Source organism: Acipenser ruthenus, chromosome 6 (assembly GCF_902713425.1).
Source record: "Acipenser ruthenus chromosome 6, fAciRut3.2 maternal haplotype, whole genome shotgun sequence".
Lineage (NCBI taxonomy): Eukaryota > Metazoa > Chordata > Actinopteri > Acipenseriformes > Acipenseridae > Acipenser > Acipenser ruthenus.
In genome coordinates this window covers 79,973,584-79,998,722 of record NC_081194.1, presented here as the reverse complement: position 1 = coordinate 79,998,722, position 25,139 = coordinate 79,973,584, and the positions used below count along the sequence as shown (strand labels likewise).

General features: G+C 37.8%; 1 protein-coding gene and 1 long non-coding RNA gene across 5 annotated transcripts in view; one reads left to right on the top strand and one right to left on the bottom strand.

Annotated features, from left to right (window-relative positions):
- Window positions 1–1,675: 1,675 nt before the first annotated feature.
- LOC117410941 (uncharacterized) lies at window positions 1,676–13,280 on the top strand. The gene is made up of 3 exons (XR_004545746.3): window positions 1,676–1,797; window positions 4,218–4,390; window positions 13,146–13,280. It is a non-coding gene; the product is annotated as an uncharacterized LOC117410941 (long non-coding RNA).
- Window positions 4,831–25,139, bottom strand: part of LOC117410940 (collagen alpha-1(XII) chain-like) — a 98,396-nt gene continuing 78,087 nt past the window's right edge. For 3 of the 4 annotated variants that reach the window (XM_059025878.1, XM_034017904.3, XM_034017907.3), the window contains 15 exons: window positions 23,412–23,570; window positions 21,635–21,712; window positions 19,816–19,902; window positions 19,383–19,436; window positions 18,527–18,622; window positions 17,807–17,860; window positions 16,507–16,560; window positions 14,666–14,719; window positions 13,875–13,946; window positions 11,945–11,980; window positions 11,780–11,846; window positions 11,473–11,661; window positions 9,960–10,037; window positions 8,618–8,788; window positions 4,831–5,781 (listed from right to left, as the gene is read on the bottom strand). In XM_059025878.1, the coding sequence (XP_058881861.1) occupies window positions 5,624–5,781; window positions 8,618–8,788; window positions 9,960–10,037; window positions 11,473–11,661; window positions 11,780–11,846; window positions 11,945–11,980; window positions 13,875–13,946; window positions 14,666–14,719; window positions 16,507–16,560; window positions 17,807–17,860; window positions 18,527–18,622; window positions 19,383–19,436; window positions 19,816–19,902; window positions 21,635–21,712; window positions 23,412–23,570 (1,407 nt within the window). In that variant the 3' untranslated portion in view covers window positions 4,831–5,623. Of the gene's footprint in view, window positions 5,782–5,986; window positions 6,757–8,617; window positions 8,789–9,959; window positions 10,038–11,472; window positions 11,662–11,779; window positions 11,847–11,944; window positions 11,981–13,874; window positions 13,947–14,665; window positions 14,720–16,506; window positions 16,561–17,806; window positions 17,861–18,526; window positions 18,623–19,382; window positions 19,437–19,815; window positions 19,903–21,634; window positions 21,713–23,411; window positions 23,571–25,139 lie in introns of those variants that run through there. The other variant, XM_059025879.1, reaches the window with a different exon arrangement.

Sequence of the window (25,139 nt, the reverse complement as noted above, 5' to 3'; positions counted from 1 at the left end):
TGGACATTCTTTGAGAGCTAACACTGATTTACTGAAACACTTCTAGCATCTCAGGGGCCAGCTGTTGACCCTTACATTACACTGTTAATATTTATGCATTTGCTCTTACTGTATTCTGGTAACCAATAACATGCTCTATTGTACTGACATGATACCTAAGGGTCAAATCAGATGCAGCTGTGCGGAGGTACCAATGTGATGAGCTGTCCTTAGAGCTATGTAGACAAGAACGGCGTCTGTTAGATACTAGTTTTTATTGTATATGACTTTCCCTTGAACTTTTTGTTTATCAATGACTAGATGATTTTTACTTTCATAAACAGAGGAAAATGTATTGGTTTGGCTTCTTGCATTGTCCATGCTGCTAGTAAAGGACACTCTTCCCATGTGAAAAGTTGTTGCTGTGCCAATAGTAGAGTCTCTAAATGGAACATGTGCATACACAGTAATCATAACTAACTGCAACACAAGGGCAGGGGGAACAGATTTGTATATTTTAAAAAAGCATATTTCATATGAGGTAGTTTCATTGAAAAAGTCAGAAACATGCCAGCTTTCTATTTTAAATATTTTCTCCAATACACTACATCATTCTTCACTTACCGCTGTTTATGAATTCTGTAAATCACCAATGAGCTGAAATTTAAGCCTAAACCAAAATGTGTCATTCTTTTAATATCAGAGTGCAGTGTAATTTTCTGTGATTGTGACAGTTCTGTAGGGGGTTGTAAGAGTGCGTGTATCTCAGTGAAGAGGTTTTCAGTGTTTGCTTTATGCGCTCTACAGGTTCAGCTTTTAGTTTGAAAAATAATATATTTCTGGAAGACAGGCAGCTCAGTGCATTTCTTATCTGTAAATGAGTACATTTCTGTTGTGTTTCATTGTCATGTTGTCGTAAGTCTTAGCAAATGGATACAAATTCAGAACAAATTTGTAAATGTTCAATCTTTAAATATGAAAGTCGCAATTACTTGCCCACTGTAAATAAAAAGCCCTGTAATCGCCCCTGCTTATGAATAGGAGGGTGACCTGTTTAAAACAGTTTTTTATTCCTTAAATAGTAAGAACAGTGAAAGAACAACAGAGATACCTATAAAAGACACACATTAAACAGGTACAAAATAAAGATGTAAATGTAGGTGGCAGGGAGTTTAAGTTACGAAATACAAATGCTGAATTTAAAGTCATTTTTTTTCTTTCAGAACAATGGCCAATGGAAAGTGGAAACTATGACACAGGCAAGCCTTGTATTTTCATTATGGATCCACCAAACTGCATTTGTGGTACATTTTATAGGAAGTTAAATTGTAACGCTTGAAATGTTTTTGCTTACGATTGTAAGTCGCCCTGGATAAGGGCGTCTGCTAAGAAATAAATAATAATAATAATAATAATAGCGTTACACTATTTAAATATTTCTAACCACTCATGTTTACCATAAACTTCATGTAACTGTAGCCAAAGTGTAAAAGGTATTTAAAAAAAAAAAAAAAAAAACTACATAGCAAACTCCTTGGATCAGGAAATAGTGGGAAACATTTTGAAAAGCGAATGCAGTACTTGAAAACTTGTTTGCTGTTCTGGAAAGGAGAAAACGCCCCTAACCAACACGTCATCACCAAGCGCCATAAAGGCTCTGTGTGGCTTTCACTCATGTCGCTTCTTTTGTTTTGGCCTCTCAGTCACGCGTGGTGAGGCCGAAACAGGAGACGACCATCTTAGAGCCTGGAGGAAGGGCTATCCTCAGCCATGGATTCCCTGAGGTTTCCCCCTACCATCAAAAAATATATAAATAATGTGAGTTGGGGGGGTTTCCTCACTTGAGTGCTGAGCGGTTCGTATTTAGTTCTGCAGGGTGTGTGGTCAGGCTGGAGAGGCTGGGCTCTTTCCCTCAGTGCAGTTGTGATCTGGGAGAGGGTCGTGTCTCAGCTGCTTCACTTTCATTAATCGTTTTCCATATTTTTTGGGGGGTCGGTGGCAGTGCGTCATTGCGGCTCGTTGCGTTAATCATTCATTATTATTTTATCCATTCATGGTCTGGCGGCCTCGTCTTTTGGTGGGAGGTGGCCCTGAGTGCCACTTCCTATCTGCGGCACTAGGATGCATTATGTCGTTCGTGTTTCCTAGCCGGCCTCGCGCAGGTAGCTGTTGAGCACCCACGGACAAGGTCTCCAGCCAAATTTATCATTCATCATTAAATCATCTGTTCAATTGGAAATCAATAAATCATCACATTGCGGATTCTCCGTTCTGAATAGATCATTCTTGTGCACGGCTAAGATGGTCGCTGTTTAGGCTGTTAGGGGTTGGGAAGACTGCAGTGATGATGCGTATAATAGACTTTCTGAAGATACACAGTGTTACATTGCACACATAAAGACTTGAAAACATTTCCACAAATATCACGAAGCACAGAGAGTAGTGATTGCTGTGTGAGACTCGCACATTATATTACACTGTCCTTGGAACAATAGGATAAATAGAAGAAAATCAAACACAGCTCATTATTTAAACCAAATGACTCTCGCTGTTACACGCTAGCCAATAAAACAAGTTTTTTGTCCACAGTAAATCTTAGCTTTGAAAATGATAAAGATTTGTAATATTGTGAAGCACCACAAAAATGAAAGTTGTTCTGCCGTGTTTTGGTAAATTTCCTTTTAATTCAATTTTGTATAATAATGGCCTTTTGTAATTCTCAGCTGTACTTTGTGTGCTTTTCTCTGTTTTTGTTTATAAGCCCTCCAACACATGGGCATAGTACATGTTTAATAAGCTGATCAAAGTCTTTCAGCTGATACCTGAGAAGGACCGCCCTGATCATGCTTGCTCTGTTTTTGTTTATAAGCCCTCCAACACATGGGCATAGTACATGTTTAATAAGCTGATCAAAGTCTTCCAGCTGATACCTGAGAAGGACCGCCTTGATCATGCTTGCTCTGTTTTTGTTTATAAGCCCTCCAACACATGGGCATAGTACATGTTTAATAAGCTGATCAAAGTCTTTCAGCTGATACCTGAGAAGGACCGCCCTGATCATGCTTGCTCTGTTTTTGTTTATAAGCCCTCCAACACATGGGCATAGTACATGTTTAATAAGCTGATCAAAGTCTTCCAGCTGATACCTGAGAAGGGCCGCCTTGATCATGCTTGCTCTGTTTTTGTTTATAAGCCCTCCAACACATGGGCATAGTACATGTTTAATAAGCTGATCAAAGTCTTTCAGCTGATACCTGAGAAGGACCGCCCTGATCATGCTTGCTCTGTTTTTGTTTATAAGCCCTCCAACACATGGGCATAGTACATGTTTAATAAGCTGATCAAATCTTCCAGCTGATACCTGAGAAGGACCGCCCTGATCATGCTTGCTCTGTTTTTGTTTATAAGCCCTCCAACACACGGGCATAGTACATGTTTAATAAGCTGATCAAAGTCTTCCAGCTGATACCTGAGAAGGACCGCCCTGATCATGCTTGCTCTGTTTTTGTTTATAAGCCCTCCAACACATGGGCATAGTACATGTTTAATAAGCTGATCAAAGTCTTTCAGCTGATACCTGAGAAGGACCGCCCTGATCATGCTTGCTCTGTTTTTGTTTATAAGCCCTCCAACACATGGGCATAGTACATGTTTAATAAGCTGATCAAATCTTCCAGCTGATACCTGAGAAGGACCGCCCTGATCATGCTTGCTATGTTTTTGTTTATAAGCCCTCCAACACATGGGCATAGTACATGTTTAATAAGCTGATCAAAGTCTTCCAACTGATACCTGAGAAGGACCGCCCTGATCATGCTTGCTCTGTTTTTGTTTATAAGCCCTCCAACACATGGGCATAGTACATGTTTAATAAGCTGATCAAAGTCTTCCAACTGATACCTGAGAAGGACTGCCCTGATCATGCTTGGTAGCGGTGCTGACAAATCTCAGTAAGAAGACACTTCAAAGCTCTTTCAGTCATAGCCCATCTGTGTAAATCCTGAAAAGGTGTTACCATGTCTTTACTTTTCCAGTGTTTGCTGGGTTTCTTATGACTGGATATCTATTTTCTCTGTAAGCATATTTTTCTTATTTTTCATTCCATTTTTTTTGTACTACCGGTAATTTCAATATTAATGCCCGAAACAAATTTTCAGAGAAAAATGTAATTGGGTTGATCATTCAAGTTTATAATCTGTGGGTAATTATATAATTTCATACATGACATGTTGTTACAGATAACTGCAATATGGCCCTGCAGCAAAGAGGCAAAGGCGGGGAGCAACAAACCTTCTTTAGGTTTGGCATTAAATGCAAAATCAACCCTGCTGATAACGTTGATGCATCAGAGAGTCAAGCGCCTGCCGCAGGAGAAGCTGGAATCCCCCAAGTAACTCAAAATCGTGTCTGTGTAAGTGTCACAACTTAATTTGAAATGTCATGTGCGTGGATTGTTTTTGTCTGTTGCATTTCAAACTGAGATTTTTTTGGATACACGGTATGAGGCATTTCACTGTATGAACTGCAAGAACATGAAATGAAAAATAACGTCAGTAACAGAACAGCGGAGAGGACTTTTTCCACTCTAAGAAGACCTACTTGCAGTCCACCGCTTTTTTGGTTCATTTTGATTTTTTTAAATAATTTTGGAATCTGCCCCCCCACCCCCCAATGTCAAACATTTTCTATGCCTATGATGGATTATTAACATTTATAACAGGTGTTTACATTAAAGGGTTACTACATGGTGCAAATCCTCACTTAACCTCTGTGTTAACAGCAAAGAGATGGGGCTGTAGAGGGGGAATCATACCAGAACCATCCCCTTCTAATTAAAAAGGACACAAACTGTACATTTTCAGTAGTTTTATTGAAAAATGCCTATTTTGTTTCAGAAATAAATAAGAAAATAAGGCTGTGAAATTCACAATTTGCAGTTTAAACATGAAAGCAGCAATTCTATATCAATAGTCTTGCAAACAAATTCCAACTGCATTGAATATCTAGAGAAAACCCCAACTATATTCTGATTAAAAAAAAAAAAAAAACATCCCATACTAAATATACAACACAGGCATGCAATTCCACCTTTGGTAAAATCGGCTGTGAGTTAGTATAATAAAAATACAATTACAAAATGGAAGCCATTTTCAACTACTGTATTGTGAGTTTTGTGTTGTTGGTAGATCTTGTAAGAAATATCCTCCTTATAAAGGCAATTAAAGAGGCTAAATATATAATGGCAATACAATGACAAACACTGGTTTTACGAGAAGACGTGTGGGGGAATGAAGATGCACTAGGGCATGTGAAAAATTAAAGCTGCATCCGGGCTAATTATTGTTGGTTACCATCATGCAGTGTGCCACCGGAGTTACTGAAATGCTACATTTGATAAGATGTGTGAATGTAATGCAGTTATATTACAAGCACAGACAATAAAGGGGGCAGATAGCAGATAGTAAGCTCACATGTTTTTAAAGAAATTCAATTTTTTGTTTTGTTTTTTTGCTATATTCACACATGCATAAATGTCAGCTGCTAGGTAAACCAAATACATTGCTTGTGGTGAGTATGTGACTTTGATAACATTTTCAGATGTGAAAATAGCAAATCATTTAACAAGAAAATCCATCCTCTTTGGCTACAGCGTTTTCTTCGCAGATTGCTTTCTTGATAGTGATCTCTTTCCACGCTGGTTTCGTGAATAGCCTGGTGACTGTATTTCTGTTTCCTCCTCCTCTGGTATTGGTACTACGTAGGTTTCTGACTCAGGCTGGTAAGGTCCTGGCTGGTAAGATTCTGCTTGGAAATATTTGTCCGATTGAACTTAATGATCATATGCAGTCTTTGAATCCACATGCACACAGACTTTTTGAATGTTGTACATAGTAATATGGCTACAGACATTATTGTTATGACATCATTAACATTAATATTAGCCAATAACTAGTTCGTTCCATGAAGGGTTAAAAAATGTTTCAGAAAAAGAGAAAATGAATGGCCATTGTAAACATTTTCTTTTTTATATATACTTTTTGTTAAAGCCTTGAGATTTATAGTACAGCAATTGTTCAAACAGCTCTAAAATTGGAATTACAGAGGTTTTGGAATGCATATAAATATATTATAAACTAAATTATTATTATTATTGGTGCTACTGTATTCCTCGCAGTTTACTGAGGTACAGATAAATAACTGGGAAAATACCTTCAGCATTTACATACAAGTATAATCGGCATGTGCTTTAATTTAGACCTGAGCAGATAGGCTGTGTAAATTCATTAAGGGGTTATTATATAGGCATACAGCAAGCAGCAGGCTACAATGCAAAAGCTATTTGAAAGATGTTAACTGATTCTAGTGGACATGATTCCAATAGAATCGTTTACAAGGCACAATTAGTTTATTTACAGATTCCGCTCCTTCATTACCATGTTAACCTGATTTCTTGGCATTACCTCCACATTGTTAGTAGTTTTACAAGCTCCTCTGCTGAAAGAAGCCTCTTTTTGTTTGTTTGTTTGTTTAATTGGTTCAAGATGCAAACAGGCTCACTAGGAAGCCATTGCTGGTGTTTGTCAGATTTAGAAGCTGAAAAGTGTTGTTAGTACAAGAGTCCTCTCCTTTATGATGGCCAACAATGTTCATTAATCATATCCATGGTGAATATCCTTATAGGCTCATAAGCATGTGAGCAAATATCTCAGAAACAGGATTTTCAGGAACTCAAACTGCAAGCAGCACAGGCGACTTAGAAAATGGGTTATGCCGAACCTGAAACAGGTTAAAGAGGATGTTAGTTTTCTCTGGAAAAAAAAGGCCTTTTTTAAAATAAAAAAATGACGTGATAATGAAAAAAAGATGGACCAAAATGAGTTATTACATACAGCACATACTTGAATGTTTTCTTATGCTAGGCTTTTGTTTAAATGAGTACTTTGTAATATGTTTAAACTTCATTCAGCAGGATGAAGAGAACGTTGTGTAAATGCAGAACTGGAAAAGTGATGGCTTATGATTATCTGTAATATACAGCTCTGGTAAAAGTGATGGCTTATGATTATCTGTAATATACAGCTCTGGTAAAAGTGATGGCTTATGATTATCTGTAATATACAGCTCTGGTAAAAGTGATGGCTTATAATTATCTGTAATATACAGCTCTGGTAAAAGTGATGGCTTATGATTATCTGTAATATACAGCTCTGGTAAAAGTGATGGCTTATGATTATCTGTAATATACAGCTCTGGTAAAAGTGATGGCTTATGATTATCTGTAATATACAGCTCTGGTAAAAGTGATGGCTTATGATTATCTGTAATATACAGCTCTGGTAAAAGTGATGGCTTATGATTATCTGTAATATACAGCTCTGGTAAAAGTGATGGCTTATGATTATCTGTAATATACAGCTCTGGTAAAAGTGATGGCTTATTATTTATTTCTTAGCAGACGTCCTTATCCAGGGAGATGTCACATTATTTTTATATACAGTTACCCATTTAAACAGTTGGGTTTTTACTGGAGCAATCTAGGTACAGTACCTTGCTCAAGGGTACAGCAGCAGTGTCTCCCACTGGGGATTGAACCCACGACCCTCCGGTCAAGAGTCCAGAGCCCTAACCACTACTCCACACTGCTGCCCGGCTTATGATTATCTGTAATATACAGCTCTGGTAAAAGTTTTGCAACACCTCGAATTTTAGGATTGAGAATTAAAAAAAATGAACATAATTTCGATATTGCATTTAACATCATGTAATCAAAGAAACTACAGAATGATATTATGTAAATGTCATAGTAGCTGTGTGTGCACGTGAATGTTAGTTTAATTTAATATATGTTTTTGTTTTTTTTATTTTAATATTTTTAAATATAACTGGGAGCAGACTTTTTTTTTTTTTTTACCTAAATATATATTTTTGGTACAGTATATAGTCATTATAGAATTATTGAAGTGTAAGTGTTTCTGATCCCAGATTGAACCTATGATGAGATTGTCTTTTAGAGTGATGTTGTTTTTAGGGATGTGAAATTACTGCTGTCTGTTTCTGGTCACCTTGCCAGGATACATTAAAGAATGAATACAATCAATCAATAAATAAATAAATAAATAAATAAAATATTGCAAAAGTCTACAGGAAGCCCTATTAGTAGATAATAGTTCATGTAAAATTTTGAAATGTTGCATTTTTCAATTTGTCATGTTTTTCATTCAGTTTATGGAAAACTACAAATGTAATTCAATATGTTAATGTAACATTATTCAGCAGGTTTCATTCGATTTTATGAAGCAAAATTTGTTCATTCTATAGGGTGATACAAAATGTTTGGCCATAGCTGTGCAGTGACTCAAGAACTGCTCCTGTACTGTTTTTACCGATCCCCTAATTGGTGTGAAATCTAACATATTCTTTACTTAAAGTCTCTAAATACAATGAAACGGCGATAGCACTAATGAGATGTCTAATGAAACTCCTATAGCACTAAGGAGATGTCTGATGAAACTGCTATAGCACTAAGGAGATGTCTGATGAAACTGCTATAGCACTAAGGAGATGTCTGATGAAACTGCTATAGCACTAAGGAGATGTCTGATGAAACTGCTATAGCACTAAGGAGATGTCACCCTACCTGGGAATCCTTGTCCATTGTAAGGAATGCCCACACACTGAGAGGAGTCGCAGTATCCAGGTGGACCCGGAGGGCCCCTGATCCCAGGTATTCCTTGCCGACCAGGAGGACCGGGAGGACCAGTGGAGCCCTGAGAACCAGGAGGGCCAATTGTAGATTCTCCTCGTTGGCCTAGGTTTTTATAAAAATTAAAAAAAAACACAAACAGTAATAACCAACTGACATCCTTCTCAAATATCAGCTGAATTAGGATCAAACAATTTGGTTTATGCCACTGCAATTTAAATTAAAAAAGTGAGCTCTGTTGCATTATTGGCACTTTTTCTCCTTTCCGTCTAGACGATGTAAGCATAGTACAGAATCTTTTAATTCTTTCAAGATCCCCACATGTGTTGTCAATGAAGCCATGAGAGGAAGCCCAATGTACAATATTCTGATTAGCCTCTGACTCATCATCACTTGCTTCTTTACTTGTATGCAATTTTCGACCCTTTATTCACAGAACCAGATTTGGCAGCGTTTGACCCATGCTACAGACATCAATGAACTGCATACTTTTTCCACTCTCTACAGTATGTTATAGGAAGTCCCCCTGGAACCCAGTGCACAGACAAGCACATGGTATTACAATTACATTGCATGGCTATATTAGACTTGCTACCCTATACCCCCTGGGTGGATGAAGTCATGCTTGTGTTGGATCATGCTGTATTACAGGGTTACAGAAATATTAAGCCTTTCGTATTTGGGGTTTAAAAACCATGGCATGTTTCATATAGCCACTGTGATTAACATAAAAAGTAATTCTAAAATTGGTAACTTGAAGACACAGGGAGCCAAACATAAACCTCTGGCTGCCAGCACAAAAGTTATTAAGGAAGCTAATTAGGTGACAGCATGAGCAAAAGAAGGACAGGAAGATTGTAACTGTGCATCACTCGAAACCAAAGGGACTGTGGGTTATTCCCAGCTTATATATAGTGCTGGCAGACTATTTCGTTCCATGTTGTCTGGAGTTAGTGTACAGGAAGAGGAAGAAGAGGGGTTAGAGTAATGTATGCAGCAGATGTGAGATAAATAAAAAAAGGTAACCATACTGACCCCCCCTCCCCCCCTCCCCCCTTCCAAAGAAAAACAACACAGATATCAGACATGACTACCACATGGGTCCTCACAGACTGCTTGTGAAAGCCCTAACAGTGTCAGGTAAGAGCTGGATAAAATGACAAGAAGAAAAAATGCCTACGATCACAACCAGATCTGTTTTGGAGAGGAAACTTTGAATTACTGAACATGCTTGGCTTTCTTCATGAAATTTGACAGAATAAACTATAACACGTACCAGGTGGTCCGGGTAAACCTCTCTGTCCTTTTGATCCAATTCCTTGGTTTCCTCTTTCACCCTTTTCTCCTGGCATTCCTATTAAGTGTACATTAAACCAAAAAAAAAGTAGCAATGGTAAGAATTACAGAGAAATGTCTCGTAATTCATGACTTGAAACCAAAAAGCCAATTTTTCTAATGCAAACACTTGCATCTGGCTTATGTCATAATTGTCCCCCTATATCAACACTAGACATCTCTCGTAACCCTTTAAAAACCTTTACAATATGCAACTTTACCGCTACTATAGAAACCAAAGGACTGGAACATGGATAATAGTGTTGGTATGCTGAGAGGGAGAAGTGTTGGTAGATGTTTTAAATGTTGCACTTCTTTCCATCTTACTTCCAAAAGTCACAAGAAGAAGCACAAAAACACAGCAAACACGTGACTCTGGAAAAGCAGTGATTGGTTACTAAGAAGCAGGGCAGCTCAGTCCTCAGTAACCAACTGATGCTTTTCCAATGCCTCACAGTTTGATGGATGTCTCTGTGTTCCTCTTGACTTCTTAAAGTAGAATGCAGAGAAATCAGTACATTATATTTATTAGTCCCTTAAAATAAATACCATACATAATTAAATCCATGTTTGCCATAATGTGTGTGTTTTACATAGGAAAATTAAAACGAAATATTCCGTTAGGTAAAATGTTGGGGGTTGTTTTATTTTGCTAGCTCTGTGTACTTTATTTTTAGGCTGCCATGATTCTGATGGAAGTCAAAAGCCCTATGTTCCATCCAACTGGAGAGCTACAGAACACCTGCTGTTAAAAATAGTACAGAACAAAAAGAGATTGTGTTCATGGTAACTTTAGCTCTTCCTTTGCTTTGGTATAACACATTACACAGATGAGCCAAAATAATCTGTCAGGATGGAAGGGAATCCACCATTTGATGCCTCATCACAAAAGTATTAAGGCAGCCCCAGCAATTCAATTCCTACAGTATCTACTCATTTCCTTAGGCATCTGCAAATATGGATCTGCATTAAAAAGGTTTTAACAAACACTTCAGTTAATGTATAACTATAACTATAATGTATACTCCAGTTAAAAAAAAATAAAGCAATACTTATTAAATACTTCTTACATGAACTGTAAGAAGTATTTAATCTTTGATACAGTTGTCATTTTGAAATATAACTTACTTGATGCTTTAAATAAACAGCATTGGGGTACCTTGAATTAATTTATGGTACTGCTTCATAACAAGTTTAAATTGAACTGCCTCACGCATGTCTTATTCTCCAATAAAAGTACTTACTTTTTTTTTAATTTCCACAAGGCAACACAGCAATATTTAAAAAAATGCTTTAAAAAAAAAAAAAGTAATTTAACTTTGACATTTTTAATTCTGAAAAACTTTTCAAACTCTTTACCCCTCTTTTTTTTATCCGACTTGTCAAATCTTCCCTGTTGCTCAGCAGTTAAACTGTGGTTGGGTTCCACAGCTCCCTGGGTGTCTCGTACGTACCTCTCTCTCCTGGGGGCCCTGGAACTCCTGGGGACCCTGGGAAGCCGGAAAGGCCAGCTTGACCCTGCTCTCCTCGGGGCCCCTGGTTGCCTGTGGGGCCAGGGGGACCAGGGGGGCCAGGATTGTTGCGGTTTGAATAATAACCGTTGGGAATTTGGTTTAGCATTGTGTTAAACCGGTTCATCTGGCCTAAAATTCAAAATCAAGATGGATGTATTATTTAAAGGTGAGATGAAGTGAGGCCACTGCAAAAGATGACCCATTGCATCTATTTAATACAATTTGGTACATAGTACTGCATGCTTACCGTTCATCAGTTGTTCACAAACTTGTCTGGCAATTGATCTCATCATGTTTTGGGATGCAAAGTCTCCCTAAGAGAAACATTACATATATTTTATTATATGGAGCTAGAGAAAAGCTATTTTCTTTTTTTTCAATTTAATTGAATTTTTTTTTACATAGCACTCACCCTCTCCCCCTTTTCTCCTTTCATACCAATTGGTCCCTAAAAAAAGATAAAATAATAAATGCAACATCTGATAGTTGATAATGATACTGTATCTACATGATATGTACTGCAAACATTTACTGATATCTGTACATTATTATATCCAAAGATGAGAGCTGTATAAAAACTAGGTGTTCTACATTGGGTGAGGATCCATGACCGAGTTTCACTCCTTATTGGGTAAACTCTTGAATTAATAGAGATGGAAGCACACAGCAGAAACCCATGATGCAGGTTAATGGCAGATCAGTACATGGATCAGGGTGAGGGTGGGTTGTTAATAAGGATTGTCAGGAAAGGATTAGTTGTTAAATAAGAAAAAACACAATATGAATATAGGAATAGTGTAACCTATATTTTGGAGAAAAATGTGGTTAAATTAGTCCATCTGTAAAAGATCATAGGCTAGATTATCAAAGCTATTAAATAAAAAAATGTGTTGAGTAATTTTTTTTTTTCAAACAGGGAAAAACCCCACTCGATTTTCCAAACCAGATATATACAATTTGTGCATTTAACTTGGGTGCAGTCTGATGTTGTTTCTTTGTTTGTTGAGTGCTTTTACCCTTCAGACAAATAACAGCTTTGAGAATCCAGCCCCATATGTTTCAGGTTCTTTTTTATCATAATTGTAATATGTGCTTTGCACAGAATGTTCTGGTAAGCATGTACAAAAGATGGACATGTGCTGCCAGAGCACAGTGTGTGGCTCATATTGCATTGCTCACAAAGACAAGCAACATTATTTTTGACCACATCATTTTATGAAAGAGCAAAACCTAAAAGGAAAGTTCTTTACTTTTAGTAGTTTTGTGGGTTTCTTGACATGTCCAAAGGATTTATTGTTTAACAAAAATATGACTTGTTTTTAAAAACAAGGAGGGCTTTCTTCAAAGGCAAGCCTTTTATTAATTCATTCATGTAATCACTATTGTATACTGTACATGGTTAGGTTATATTTCTATTTCAAAATGAAATGTTATTTACTTCAGAAACTTTTAACTCATGTTATTTAAAAGGATGTTTTAGTCTGTTTTGAATGAATAAAGTTTAATTGTTCCTGCAGGGACATTCCACGTGAAATCATTTCAATATTTTATTTTCAAAAGGAAAATGTTTAAAATATTTCTTCTCTTATGACATTAATGTGTTTTTTTTTCAGGACAATGTCTGACCTCTGTTCCAGTTGTACTTTTTGCTTTGAAACTCAGAAGACATAAAGATGAAATCCGGTCACAGTGGTTCAGTACACATGGCTGGCAGAACATCTACAAACTCCAGAGCCATAAGATGCTGGATCACAGAACTTTATCATGAAACCCTTTTGATTCAATTTATTTTGTGGGCCACCACTAAAAGAAAAGTGTCATTTGAATACACACAATAACAAGTTGAATACTGTTGGCTATCCTAGTAATTAAGCTGTTTTAGTCACCAGTTTGAAACGCATTCTTTGTATGTCCAAGTTGTAGCATGCATTCAACGACCACACCCAAACAGCAGGTGACACCCGGTCCAAGCAGGGTCCACGTCACTAATTGCTGTTGATTTGCCCTTTTTGTTGGTTGTGAGTCAACCCACTAGTACCTATGATGCGCTATTACTATTAAATGTTTTGACTCTGAAGTAAATGTATCCAAAAGGGCCACCGTTTTCTATTGTCAATAGTAGGTACATGATTTACTTGCATGGTAGTTATTAGTTGTGTATTCATTGGTAAGTGGTGAACGAGAAATTGGGATGGAGCCAAAGCAATACCCTGTATAATTTACAATTGGGGTGACTGCTGTCTACACATAGGTTATTCTCCGTGAAAATCCTGCCCAGGATTTGAACTCAAATCTGAGGTGCATAACAAAACCTTGCCTTGCCACTAAACCGCAGTACTTACTAGTTGTCCCATATCTCCTTGCTTTCCTGGTTTTCCAGTAGATCCTGGCATTCCATGAGCTCCTGGAGGACCCTACAGAATGGGACACAAATCATGGATTTGGAGGTTTGCAAAAACAAAAAGTAGTGACATATTGCATGTGCACAGGCCCTGTTCCTTGGTTTGGCCCCTTGGTTTATTTGAATCCTTTGAAGCTGCTTTTCCCCACTATACTGACCTTCATCCTAGTCTAGAAGTCAGTGAAGTAAATGCTTACCAAATGTAGTGCAAAATGTTAAACTGTTTTTCTTTGCAGTTAACAGCCAACCTGGAAAAGCACATCAAAAAGCGTGCTCAAGATGTTTAGTAAAATCTCTTAGCTGTTAAAACCTGAGGCATTTTAAGTTTCCAAAACACATTCATCAAGGAGTTCTCTTTGAACACCCTAAACTCCACATCATTAAAGCTCTATGTAATACAGGACTGGGTTCGATTTCACCTATTTACATACTTACATTTGATGTTTAAGTAGGAACATTATCTTATACTATTAGATGAAGTGTCAACTGTATTGTGAAGCTGGCAATGGGATTTGATTTGCAGACCTCTGAAGTAAGCAACTCTTTTAGTGAGCTAAATACTCTGTAAATGACACTGTCTGTTCATATGCTTGTACAATATGATTGTTAATCCTTTACGTATCGTACATATTTTATAATGTAATTTTGCTGCCACCCCACCCCCACGTCTTAAAAGTGCTGTTATTGATAAAACTTCTGTGCAAGACAAAAAAAAAAGGGTTGTTTTTTTACCATTGGGCCTGGTGGGCCTCTTGGTCCGGATGGTCCTTCCTTTCCTGGTGGTCCCTGCATTACAGACAGAATGAATATATACAAGACACTTACTAGGGATAAAGAAACCGTTGAAGAGAAGAGGGCACACAAACTGAAATTAGAGATTTGTTTTGCAAGTGGATTCAAAATGTTGTACCCTACTGTCTAACATCACATTTGTGCATGGGATGTCTGACACATTTTCGTCCGTACAAAAGCATATTAAAGAAAGAATGTTTTCAAAACGTATTAATTTACTGTATCATTGGCATTAACACTGTATCACAGTAGTTTTCTCTTATAGTGCACAACAAATACATTTTAAATTTGGTGTCTAGAGTGACATAATACATTTGTGGTAATAAAATAGTTTAAAAGACTCAACATTTTTACAATGTGTGTTCATTGCAATTCATTCCCATTAGCTATGTAAACAACAGCACACAAATAATAGATCATTTACTGGGAACAGCCATATTATATTTCAAACTTGCAAGCTTCAGCTTTAGAGGGTTCCAACAATCATGAATTTAAAAACATCTTTCTTTTCTTTAATGTCAACCCAAATAAAAGTAACATTTTCCAAACTCGTTTTTCACTTTGTTTTTTCTGTGTATAGCAGCTTTTATAGTCCATTCATTTAATATATCAAACACTGTGTCTTTTGGTTTTTTCTGTGTTGTGAATGTATTTGTATGGAAAGTTGCATATTGGGTTTCGTTTAATATAAAATGTTCCCCACAAGTAATTAAGAGCTATTTCTAAATATGACATCAGTTAGACGGATGATCATTTAGAGCAAGTCTGCCTTTTTGAAAGTTACATATAAGAATGTATTACTGTTTGGAAAATATGCTTTTAGGTATTAGATTACAGTGTCTGTGATACTGGATAAGATTTACGTAAACATACATATTTAATACTGTAAAGATGACTACCACCCAAATGGTGTCAATATAAACTACAAACTGCCTAAAATGGGCACTGCATTTGCAAACTGGCTTTCAGGCTTTGTTCAATTTATTTCTGAAGCTGGAAGATATTTGATTGTAAGTTTTTTTGCAGATTAATATTGTGTAATAGACCACATTGTTATAGCTCTTGTGGTATTACACAAGATGTGTTTAACCCTTTGCAGAGGACCTTTGCTGAGACACACTTGTATTTAGTCATTTTTGATATATATTCCACTGTGAAATACTGTAATTTGTACAGTGGCAAGCAAAGGGTTTAAAGGACACCATGTAATAATAACATAGTATTCATCATAATAATATATTAAGTATAAACATCCTGCCAGCCCAATCAATGTTATGGTGACACTAGGACTTTCTAACTGTTACCAATATGTGTGTCCAATGTATACCACTTTTAAGCTTCCCCCGATTACAACTCACTGGCAATTCTGGTTAAACCAGGAAATACCACTAAAAGCAATCATATTTGTAAATCAAGTGTTGTACTGCAAATCTCAGCATGCAATGAGGTAGACTAGTCTTACAGTACTGTTACAATGCATTTGTAGACTACTGGTACAAATCCTTTCCAATGTTATAATGTGGCAATGTGGCATCCGTTTGGAATTTGAATCAGATGTAAATAAGCAGCAGCAGTGGCAGTGCTCACATACTGTAGGGGTCTGGAATTAGGATCTAAACATCAGCACAGCTTAATATTGAGCCCCAGAAATGTATATGCCTACTATCACTGACTTCTTCAGCTTCTTAATAAATCACCCAGATGGAAAGAAACAAACCAGAATAATGAATATAAAGATCGGCTGCTGAAATAGACACCAGAAAGAAAGAAATGCAACTTACCCGGTCACCAGCTGGTCCAACTGGGCCTACTGGACCCGTCTGCCCTGGATTCCCCTAGGAAAGCAAAAAAGAAGCAGCTTTGCAACCAAGACATCTTCCATCCAGTAGCTTCCATATCGTGACACATCTCTTCGTTACCAGCTTTAGGAACATCCTATTGCCACATGTTCACAGCATCCTATAGTTAACCCTACTCCATGCCTGAATGTGCTTTCTTCATATTAACACATACAACATTTTACCAGTTCTTTTTGGTTCTGATTTGATGTTTACCAGAATATTAACAAAGCACTCAATAAGTTCCAGATCCATTTTATTGGCCTTTACAAACCTGGTTTGCTTACTTGGCTGATCATCAACTAGATGATGTCACCCTGGATAAGGGCGTCTGCTAAGAAATAAATAATAATAATAATAATAATAATAATAATAATAATAATAATAATAATAATAATAATAATAATAATAATAGATGATAATTAAGAGTAAGTGCATGACAGCCTAGCCTATTTTTTTAATGAAACCCAATAAAAAGAGGCAATTGCCTCTTCGTTAAATAAGACTACAAAATGTCTTGCAACTGGCATGGAAGATATTAAGTATACAGTACCCCATCAGCATGCTCCTGCTGTAGGTATGTACTGCATGCATTGATATCAACGTGCTCCTGCTGTAGGTATGTACTGCATGCATTGATATCAACGTGCTCCTGCTGTAGGTATGTACTGCATGCATTGATATCAACGTGCTCCTGCTGTAGGGATGTACTGCATGCATTGATATCAACGTGCTCCTGCTGTAGGTATGTACTGCATGCATTGATTCATAATAAATTAAAGGTGTCTTATTGAGGGGCTTTTCAACTATTATAATGCAATTATATTTTGAATCTGCCAGCAAACTTGATGTGCTATACAATTACACAGCACTGTTTTGATCAATTTGTATATTTTCATTCATGTGATCTACAATATTAATAGCATTGTATTTATTCTACCCTTTGTGAAATTGAGGAGGCTTGTCAATGGCCCCCTCTCATCACTAACCAGACTATTTAAACCCCAGGGTTTGCCGCTTTCTTTGCTATCTCTGCAATTGTGTCTAAGTTTTCATCTGTGGAGGCTCGATCTCAAGATCAAACTACCCCTGCAAACCCCCCCTCTCGCTCCCTAGACATCGTCCTTCCTAGTGAATGGAATCAAGTGTGTTCTAATAAAATCGTGATCTGGTGTGTGATTCACTGTATGGGTTACCCTTTGTATTCTTTACAACCACGTTATAGATTAAAAGAAGCACTTACTGGACGGCCAGGCAAGCCTGTGTCACCAGGATCACCTTTTAATCCTTGCCGACCCTGAGGAAATATAAAATAAGTTATACATACATGTCCATCATGTGAAGATTAGGTTCTTAATTATTCTGTAAAACTTTTCTCACAAATACAGCAAATTCACTTTCAGTTTCTGTTATTCTCTGACATAACAGAAAACACAAAACGTAAATGGTGACATATTAAGAAAAAGGTTAAACTTACAAGAAAGTCAGGTAAGTAGACAAATGTAATAAAGAAGGCCTAACAGGTTTCCATTCTTACCTTGACATCGTACACCACGGAAGAAAAACATGTTTTATACCATTTGACAGCAAAAAATGCCATTGTGGGATTATTTGAGGGTAAAGGTAGCGAGATGCAAACATTGTCTTTAGATGCAAGCAATTGTATACTGTATGGTAGGAGGAGAGCTTCCATGTACAGCAGTTTTCTGACTGCCAACACCTCATACTGCTGTAATTAGACTGGAATTTAAATACTTAAGCCATGCATAAGATCTTCAAATGACAAAAGCTGGGTATATAATAGGTTTCTAAATGTATGTTTGTGGATAACTAATGTTAAATGAGTTTTGGTTCATTGGGTGCAAAGTCAACCTAGCCAATGTGCAAGCACCTTTCAGAGAATCCCAGCGTCTACAATAAGAATATTTATGGCTTCATAAAGCCTGTATTTTGGAAGACCTACTGGTTCTCCTGGAATAGACAGCCCGTTGGGTCCTTGCGGGCCTGGAAGTCCTTGTGGTCCTGGTGGGCCTGATTCTCCACGAGGACCCAGTGGACCCTACAGAAAACCACAAATAAACCAAAGGTCACATTTCACACAAGAACATCTTTCTGAAGAATCTTCTGCCATCCTACCTTACAGCACAGTGCCACACAGTGGGTATTGGGAAGGTCTTACACAATGTCTTGGGAAGGTCTTACACAATGTCTTGGGAAGGTCTTATGCAATGTCTTGGGAAGGTCTTACGCAATGTCTTGGGAAGGTCTTATGCAATGTCTTGGGAAGGTCTTACGCAATGTCTTGCGTAGGTCTTACGCAAAGTCTTGAGAAGGTCTTACGCAATGTCTTGGGAAGGTCTTACGCAATGTCTTGGGAAGGTCTTACGCAAAGTCTTGGGAAGGTCTTACGCAATGTCTTGGGAAGGTCTTACGCAATGTCTTGGGAAGGTCTTACGCAAAGTCTTGGGAAGGTCTTACGCAAAGTCTTGGGAAGGTCTTACACAAAGTCTTGGGAAGGTCTTACGCAGTGTCTTGGGAAGGTCTTACGCAATGTCTTGGGAAGGTCTTACGCAATGTCTTGGGAAGGTCTTACACAATGTCTTGGGAAGGTCTTACGCAATGTCTTTCGTAGCCTGCTGTTTTAACCTGTAGTATTGCATAACATTTACATTTTGAGACATGCTTTTTAGGATGTCAAGAGATGTCAGTATGTGACGGCGTGATGCATATGTTGGTGTATGACGTGAACTGTTAAGAGATAATGAAATACAGAACTTTCTATTTGTAACATTATCTTATCAATACAATACAGTACTTACAGCTGGGCCACTTTCACCTCTTTCACCTCGAGGACCTTTGCTACCAGGACCACCCTGGGAAAGGAATGACATTGGAATAATGAATAGAAACTTTGAACAATCAAACCTGACCTCCATGACACAGTCTGCAGACAGAAAGTCTCAAAGGATTACCTACAAGAAAACAATCACGCCAAACTAGACCTGATCATGATTAAAGGCTTTACGCAAGTATAAAAAGCTCTGTAACCTTTTACCTCACATTTATTTTTAGAAATGAATATTGTCCCTTGCTGATTCTCATATTGCATATGGTGGTGCCATTATGAAATACTTACCATATAAAAGTATATTTAACAATTAGCCTCTGTTAACCTGAGGTAAACTAGAGGTAATACAGAAATAACATTTAATAGCACCATTTATATTTTTTTGAAATCACAAACTCCCTTACCGGTGGTCCGGAGGGCCCCTGTGGACCCACACTATCCTGTGCACATGTGCATGCATGTGGAAGGGCCGGGCATTTCGCTTCATCTCTCTGGAAACAAACAAAGAAAAATACTTTGAAATTACTGGTTGCCATGCTCCACAGCAATAACAACTGACCTACGGATATCAAGTTAAGTTCTGAAGGTTTTACAGGTAAAAATGTTCCTTGCACTAAAGGTACAGAGGCTGGTACCCAGCCCTGCTCCGACAGTAAACATATTCCTTGCACTAAAGGTGCAGAGGCAGGCACCCAGTCCACTTCGGACAGTTTGAAGCCAATGCCAGGGATGTTTCCACATTTACTGACAGTAGGGTAAATCAACTGCTGGGTGTGTGTCAAGTCATTGAGGCATGTTGTCGTAAGTCTTAGTATTTCTCATCTGGATTTGCCACAGACCTTCCTGAAAGAGGTGAACCAGCAGTTGCTCAGTTTACCCTTGAGGAAAACAGCACGGTGTGCATGGCTTCATGATGTGAGTGACATTGTGGTGGTGCCAGAACTGAGCTTGTTTAAGTGAAGATTTTAAAAAGCCTTTGTGTCACCAGGGTTTGCTTGAAGTTGGGTAGCAGCCTGGTAAAGGCTTTCACACCATCAATATGGACAATGCATGAAAGGTCTACTAATGTTGGACCATCTTGACAGGTAACTCCATTACAGGAGGCAACACCATAGGAATCTGCAGAAATTGAAGACTGGTCTCCTGGATACCAGGTGGTGATACACTCTCAATCCATGTCCTGGTCTATTCAGACCCCCAAAAAAATACAGAGATGGAAGGAGATTCCAGTGCTCAGCAATGCTGTTTTGAAACAGCAGATGTTTGGAGTGATCAAGTTACTCTGTCAAGTATCTGTATGTAAAAGCATCTTGGCGTCTATCGTAATACAGTATATACAGAAAATAAAAACCATCTAATCATATATTTATATATTTTTTTAGCCAAATACAACAGTCACACAGATGGAAAGTAAAAAATAAATGGGAATGCCTGGTGTTGAATAGTGTATAGGTATTTAATTGTTACTATTTATTCATATCAATTCCATATGTTTTTTTAAGGCTTCAAACTGAGAATATCCAGTATCTGAACAAATGAAGCCACATACTTAAATTCAATGATTAACAACAGTACATAGAATTAGGAGACTACTATAAATACAGTACTGTATATATGGCATGTTGTTGATAGAAGTACTTTTTGATTAATATAACCATTTCTAAAGTGAAACTGTATATAAATTATATAGCCTGCTACGCTGAACTTTATGTGGGGCTCTTGTTGTCCCTTTCCTTTTTTTGTGACTTCCAATCAGATGTACATTTAAATAATGTGCTTGATCTTTAACCCCATACCTTTTTATGATATGTTTAATCACTCCGTGTAGTGCTGAGTGTTGTTGTGAGTTTGATTGATTGGATTTTTTTTCTTAGGAGCAATCAACATTCCCAGAACATCTAGTTTCTCTTGGAATTCCTTGTTCCAGTGCATGATGCAGGTAATATCTACATGGCTACTTAAATAGTGTTATCATAACACTATATTAATACAACATAATTTACTGTTCAGTCTTTGTTGAAATTATTATATCATATACAGGGCTAACAAATCTGATTGTTTTGGATTTTTAGAGCAGCGTCACCAGTATAGAGTATATGCACAACACATATATAGTTACTTTTAGGGAATAATTAGTTGAACTGTAAGGCTGGTTATCAAAAGGTACAAAATGATCCAGACAAATGATCTGGGTGTAAGGCTTTTCATTGCTGCTCTTCTTACCATAGCAGGGAGGTCACAACATCTGTCTCTGCTAGACCAGCCTATGCTGCAAACGATATCAAACATCTGGAGCTGGAACTGGAAAACAAAATGGAATTTGATGAAACGGTGTGGCGTAGCGTCCCAGGCAAGGCAGGTCAGCGGCCTTTGAAATATGAGACCCAGACACAGAACTGCAGTTTACGAGCTTTTTGCACACTTTTAATAAATCACAAATAACAAAACAAACAAAACAAACTCTACAAATATAAATAAAACTTCAAAATAAACACAATACCACACCCAGGTTATGGCTTTCCAGTGCACTCTTTCTTGCTTCACTTTTTCTCACTTTCTAATCTCGTTTTTCTCTCTTTCCTACACTCACTCTCCTTCTCTCTCTCTCCTACACTCACTCTCCATCTCTCTCTGTCTCTCTCCACACTCTCTCCGTCTCTGTCTCTCCTACACTCACTCCCCATCTCTCTCCTACAGTCACTCTGCATCTCTCTGTTTCTCTCCTACACGCACTCTCCGTCTCTCTGTCTCTTTCCTACACTCTCCATCTCTCTCTGTCTCTCCTACACGCACTCTCCGTCTCTCTGTCTCTTTCCTACACTCTCCATCTCTCTGTCTCTCCTACACGCACTCTCCGTCTCTCTGTCTCTTTCCTACACTCTCCATCTCTCTCTGTCTCTCCTACACGCACTCTCCATCTCTCTGTCTCTTTCCTACACTCTCCATCTCTCTCTGTCTCTCCTACACGCACTCTCCGTCTCTCTGTCTCTTTCCTACACTCTCCATCTCTCTCTGTCTCTCCTACACGCACTCTCCGTCTCTCTGTCTCTTTCCTACACTCTCCATCTCTCTGTCTCTCCTACACGCACTCTCCGTCTCTCTGTCTCTTTCCTACACTTTCCATCTCTCTCTGTCTCTCCTACACGCACTCTCCGTCTCTCTGTCTCTTTCCTACACTCTCTCCGTCTCTGTCTCTCCTACACTCACTCCCCATCTCTCTCCTACAGTCACTGTGCATCTCTCTGTCTCTTTCCTACACTCTCCATCTCTCTCTGTCTCTTTCCTACACTCTCCATCTCTCTCTGTCTCTTTCCTACACTCTCCATCTCTCTCTGTCTCTTTCCTACACTCACTCTCCATCTCTTGTTCCTTTTTACACCATGTGGCCAGGGGCTTGATTGATTCAATCAATCATCCAATCACCACCTGGCCACATTCCACACTTTTCCATTCACTCTCAATCAAACAATTAATCATTCAATCTAAAAATCAAACCATGTGGCTGTGCAAACGTTGGCCAAAACGGTGAACCAAGATGGCCACCAGCCGCCAAACTCTCTCTCACAGATAGACACACACACATACACACACACACATACACTAACCCGTGCACCCACATGTGCAGAGCTTATGCTCAGTATATGCATGCAATTCACATGTCTTGCAAAAACACAAGAAAAAAGGTAAAGCACAGGTAAATATGGTAAATCACATACAGTAAATCACAAAACTTTAATACGCAATAAACAACAGATGACTATGGTAAAGCATGGTAAATGCATGGTATGAGCATTGGAAAGGCAAATTACCATGCAAATATACATTGGTAAACCTTTATAAGGGCTAGTTCATATCTAAATATAAGGCCATGCACTTACTGTACTTGTGATTGTACTGTAGTGATATCGGCACCCCAGTGACTCGATGGCTCAAACCTGTCCTAAGAACACCATTATTTTCTATCTTCTTTTTATATAAAAGGAATGTGGTTTTTACTCACTGTTGCTGATTCCCCTTTTGAAGCTCTTGACTGCCTCATTTTGCCAAGTATTTGAAAGCCGTCCACAGTAATGTTGTTGGCTTCTTTAATCTCCTTCTCTGTAAACTCCTGACAGTCCACATTTATCTTTACAGCTTTGGGGGTCACTGCAATATGAATCTGCAAAGAACAGAAAATTACCACCAAGGCTTTTAAAAGAAAACACAACACAAATATTTACTTCATCATACTAAGTGGCTTTAATTACTGTATATTTACATATTAGTTACTTAGTAAATACATGTGTATTTACACAGTTACAATGTTATTATGCAGTTACAATGCACTTAACCTTAACCTTTATCCCCACCCAACCCTTGCCCTAACCCTTTTCTGATGCAATTGTGTACTTACATATATTGCTCATTTTAAGTACATTGTAACTATGCATGATAAAGTGTTACCATATATTTACCAAAATCAAATGTATTTTTCAATGAAAAAAGTTTCAACGTTTGTCATTGAAGTTTCTTTTAGTATTTTGTAGTATACGTCAGACTCACATATCCGACCCTATAAAATTTTGACTTCAGTGACGGTTAAACGCGTGTGACGCATATCTGATTATTTCATTTTGGCCCGTTACAACCCTTGTCTGTTTTTCAGGAAACACAAAAAAGATACAATGTCAAAAATACATAGCTGAAAGGATTGTGTTTTAAAATAAGTAGGCTTCCATTTAGAAACCAACTGTAGTTGGTTTTGGTGACACAGTACTACATTTTCAACAGAAGTAATATATTAATTCAGAACGATATGATTCTAAAAATATCACTAGCCAAAAGAGACGACTGTGGACACATGGACTGTAATACAGTACATATTTTTTAATCTGGTACATATTGTAGCAGTATGTAAAATTCCCTATCCATCCAACTGTGTAAAACATAAAAAGCAATTCAATTTAGCAAAAGATAAAAAAACACAACACCAGTTTCCAGAATTAAAACAGTATCCAAAGCCAGGAAGTAAAATTGCAGAATACAGCGCTCGATAAGGCCCTAATGTCATCACAGTTCACTTGCAAATGAAAATGCACAAAAGCAACTAAAGATCACAGATTTAAAAAAAAAATCATCACAGTATCTAAAACTGTTTAACGATTAACTTTTTTACATTACCGTAGCTGGTCTCGTTCGCTTTGTTTCTGCTGCATTTTCATCATGGGAAATTGGAGGACGCGCTGTGTAACTGCACAATTAAGACAGACTGATTTGGCATGCGAGAAACAAAACACGCGGGCTGTCACGGATAAACAAGTACATTGTAACATTGAAGAGATGGGCTTTGTATCAGTAGTTATACTGGTGACGGAGTCGGGAATTGCGCGTGACATGTAAGTGCATTGACTTGTTACATATATAATGGGGATTGATTTTATTGTTAATACAAGGGCAGTGAAACATGACCGACGTGTATCTAGGTAGCGGATATCCGAGTGCTGACTGTAGTATAGATAAATAGCAGCAGAAAAACAACCGTAACATAAGTAGTGTGCTTTAATATGGCCAGAATTTCACATGCCTTCATAACTTACTTAAAGGAACTGATAAACAGAGGATAACAAAACTACACTACCTTATAACAATCTGCTGTGCCATCACTCAAGTAAAGAATATTGCCCTGAACATTACTGTTGCAGAGCTAGGAACCTTGATTGGGATGAGAGATAAAAGATGTGTTGCAATT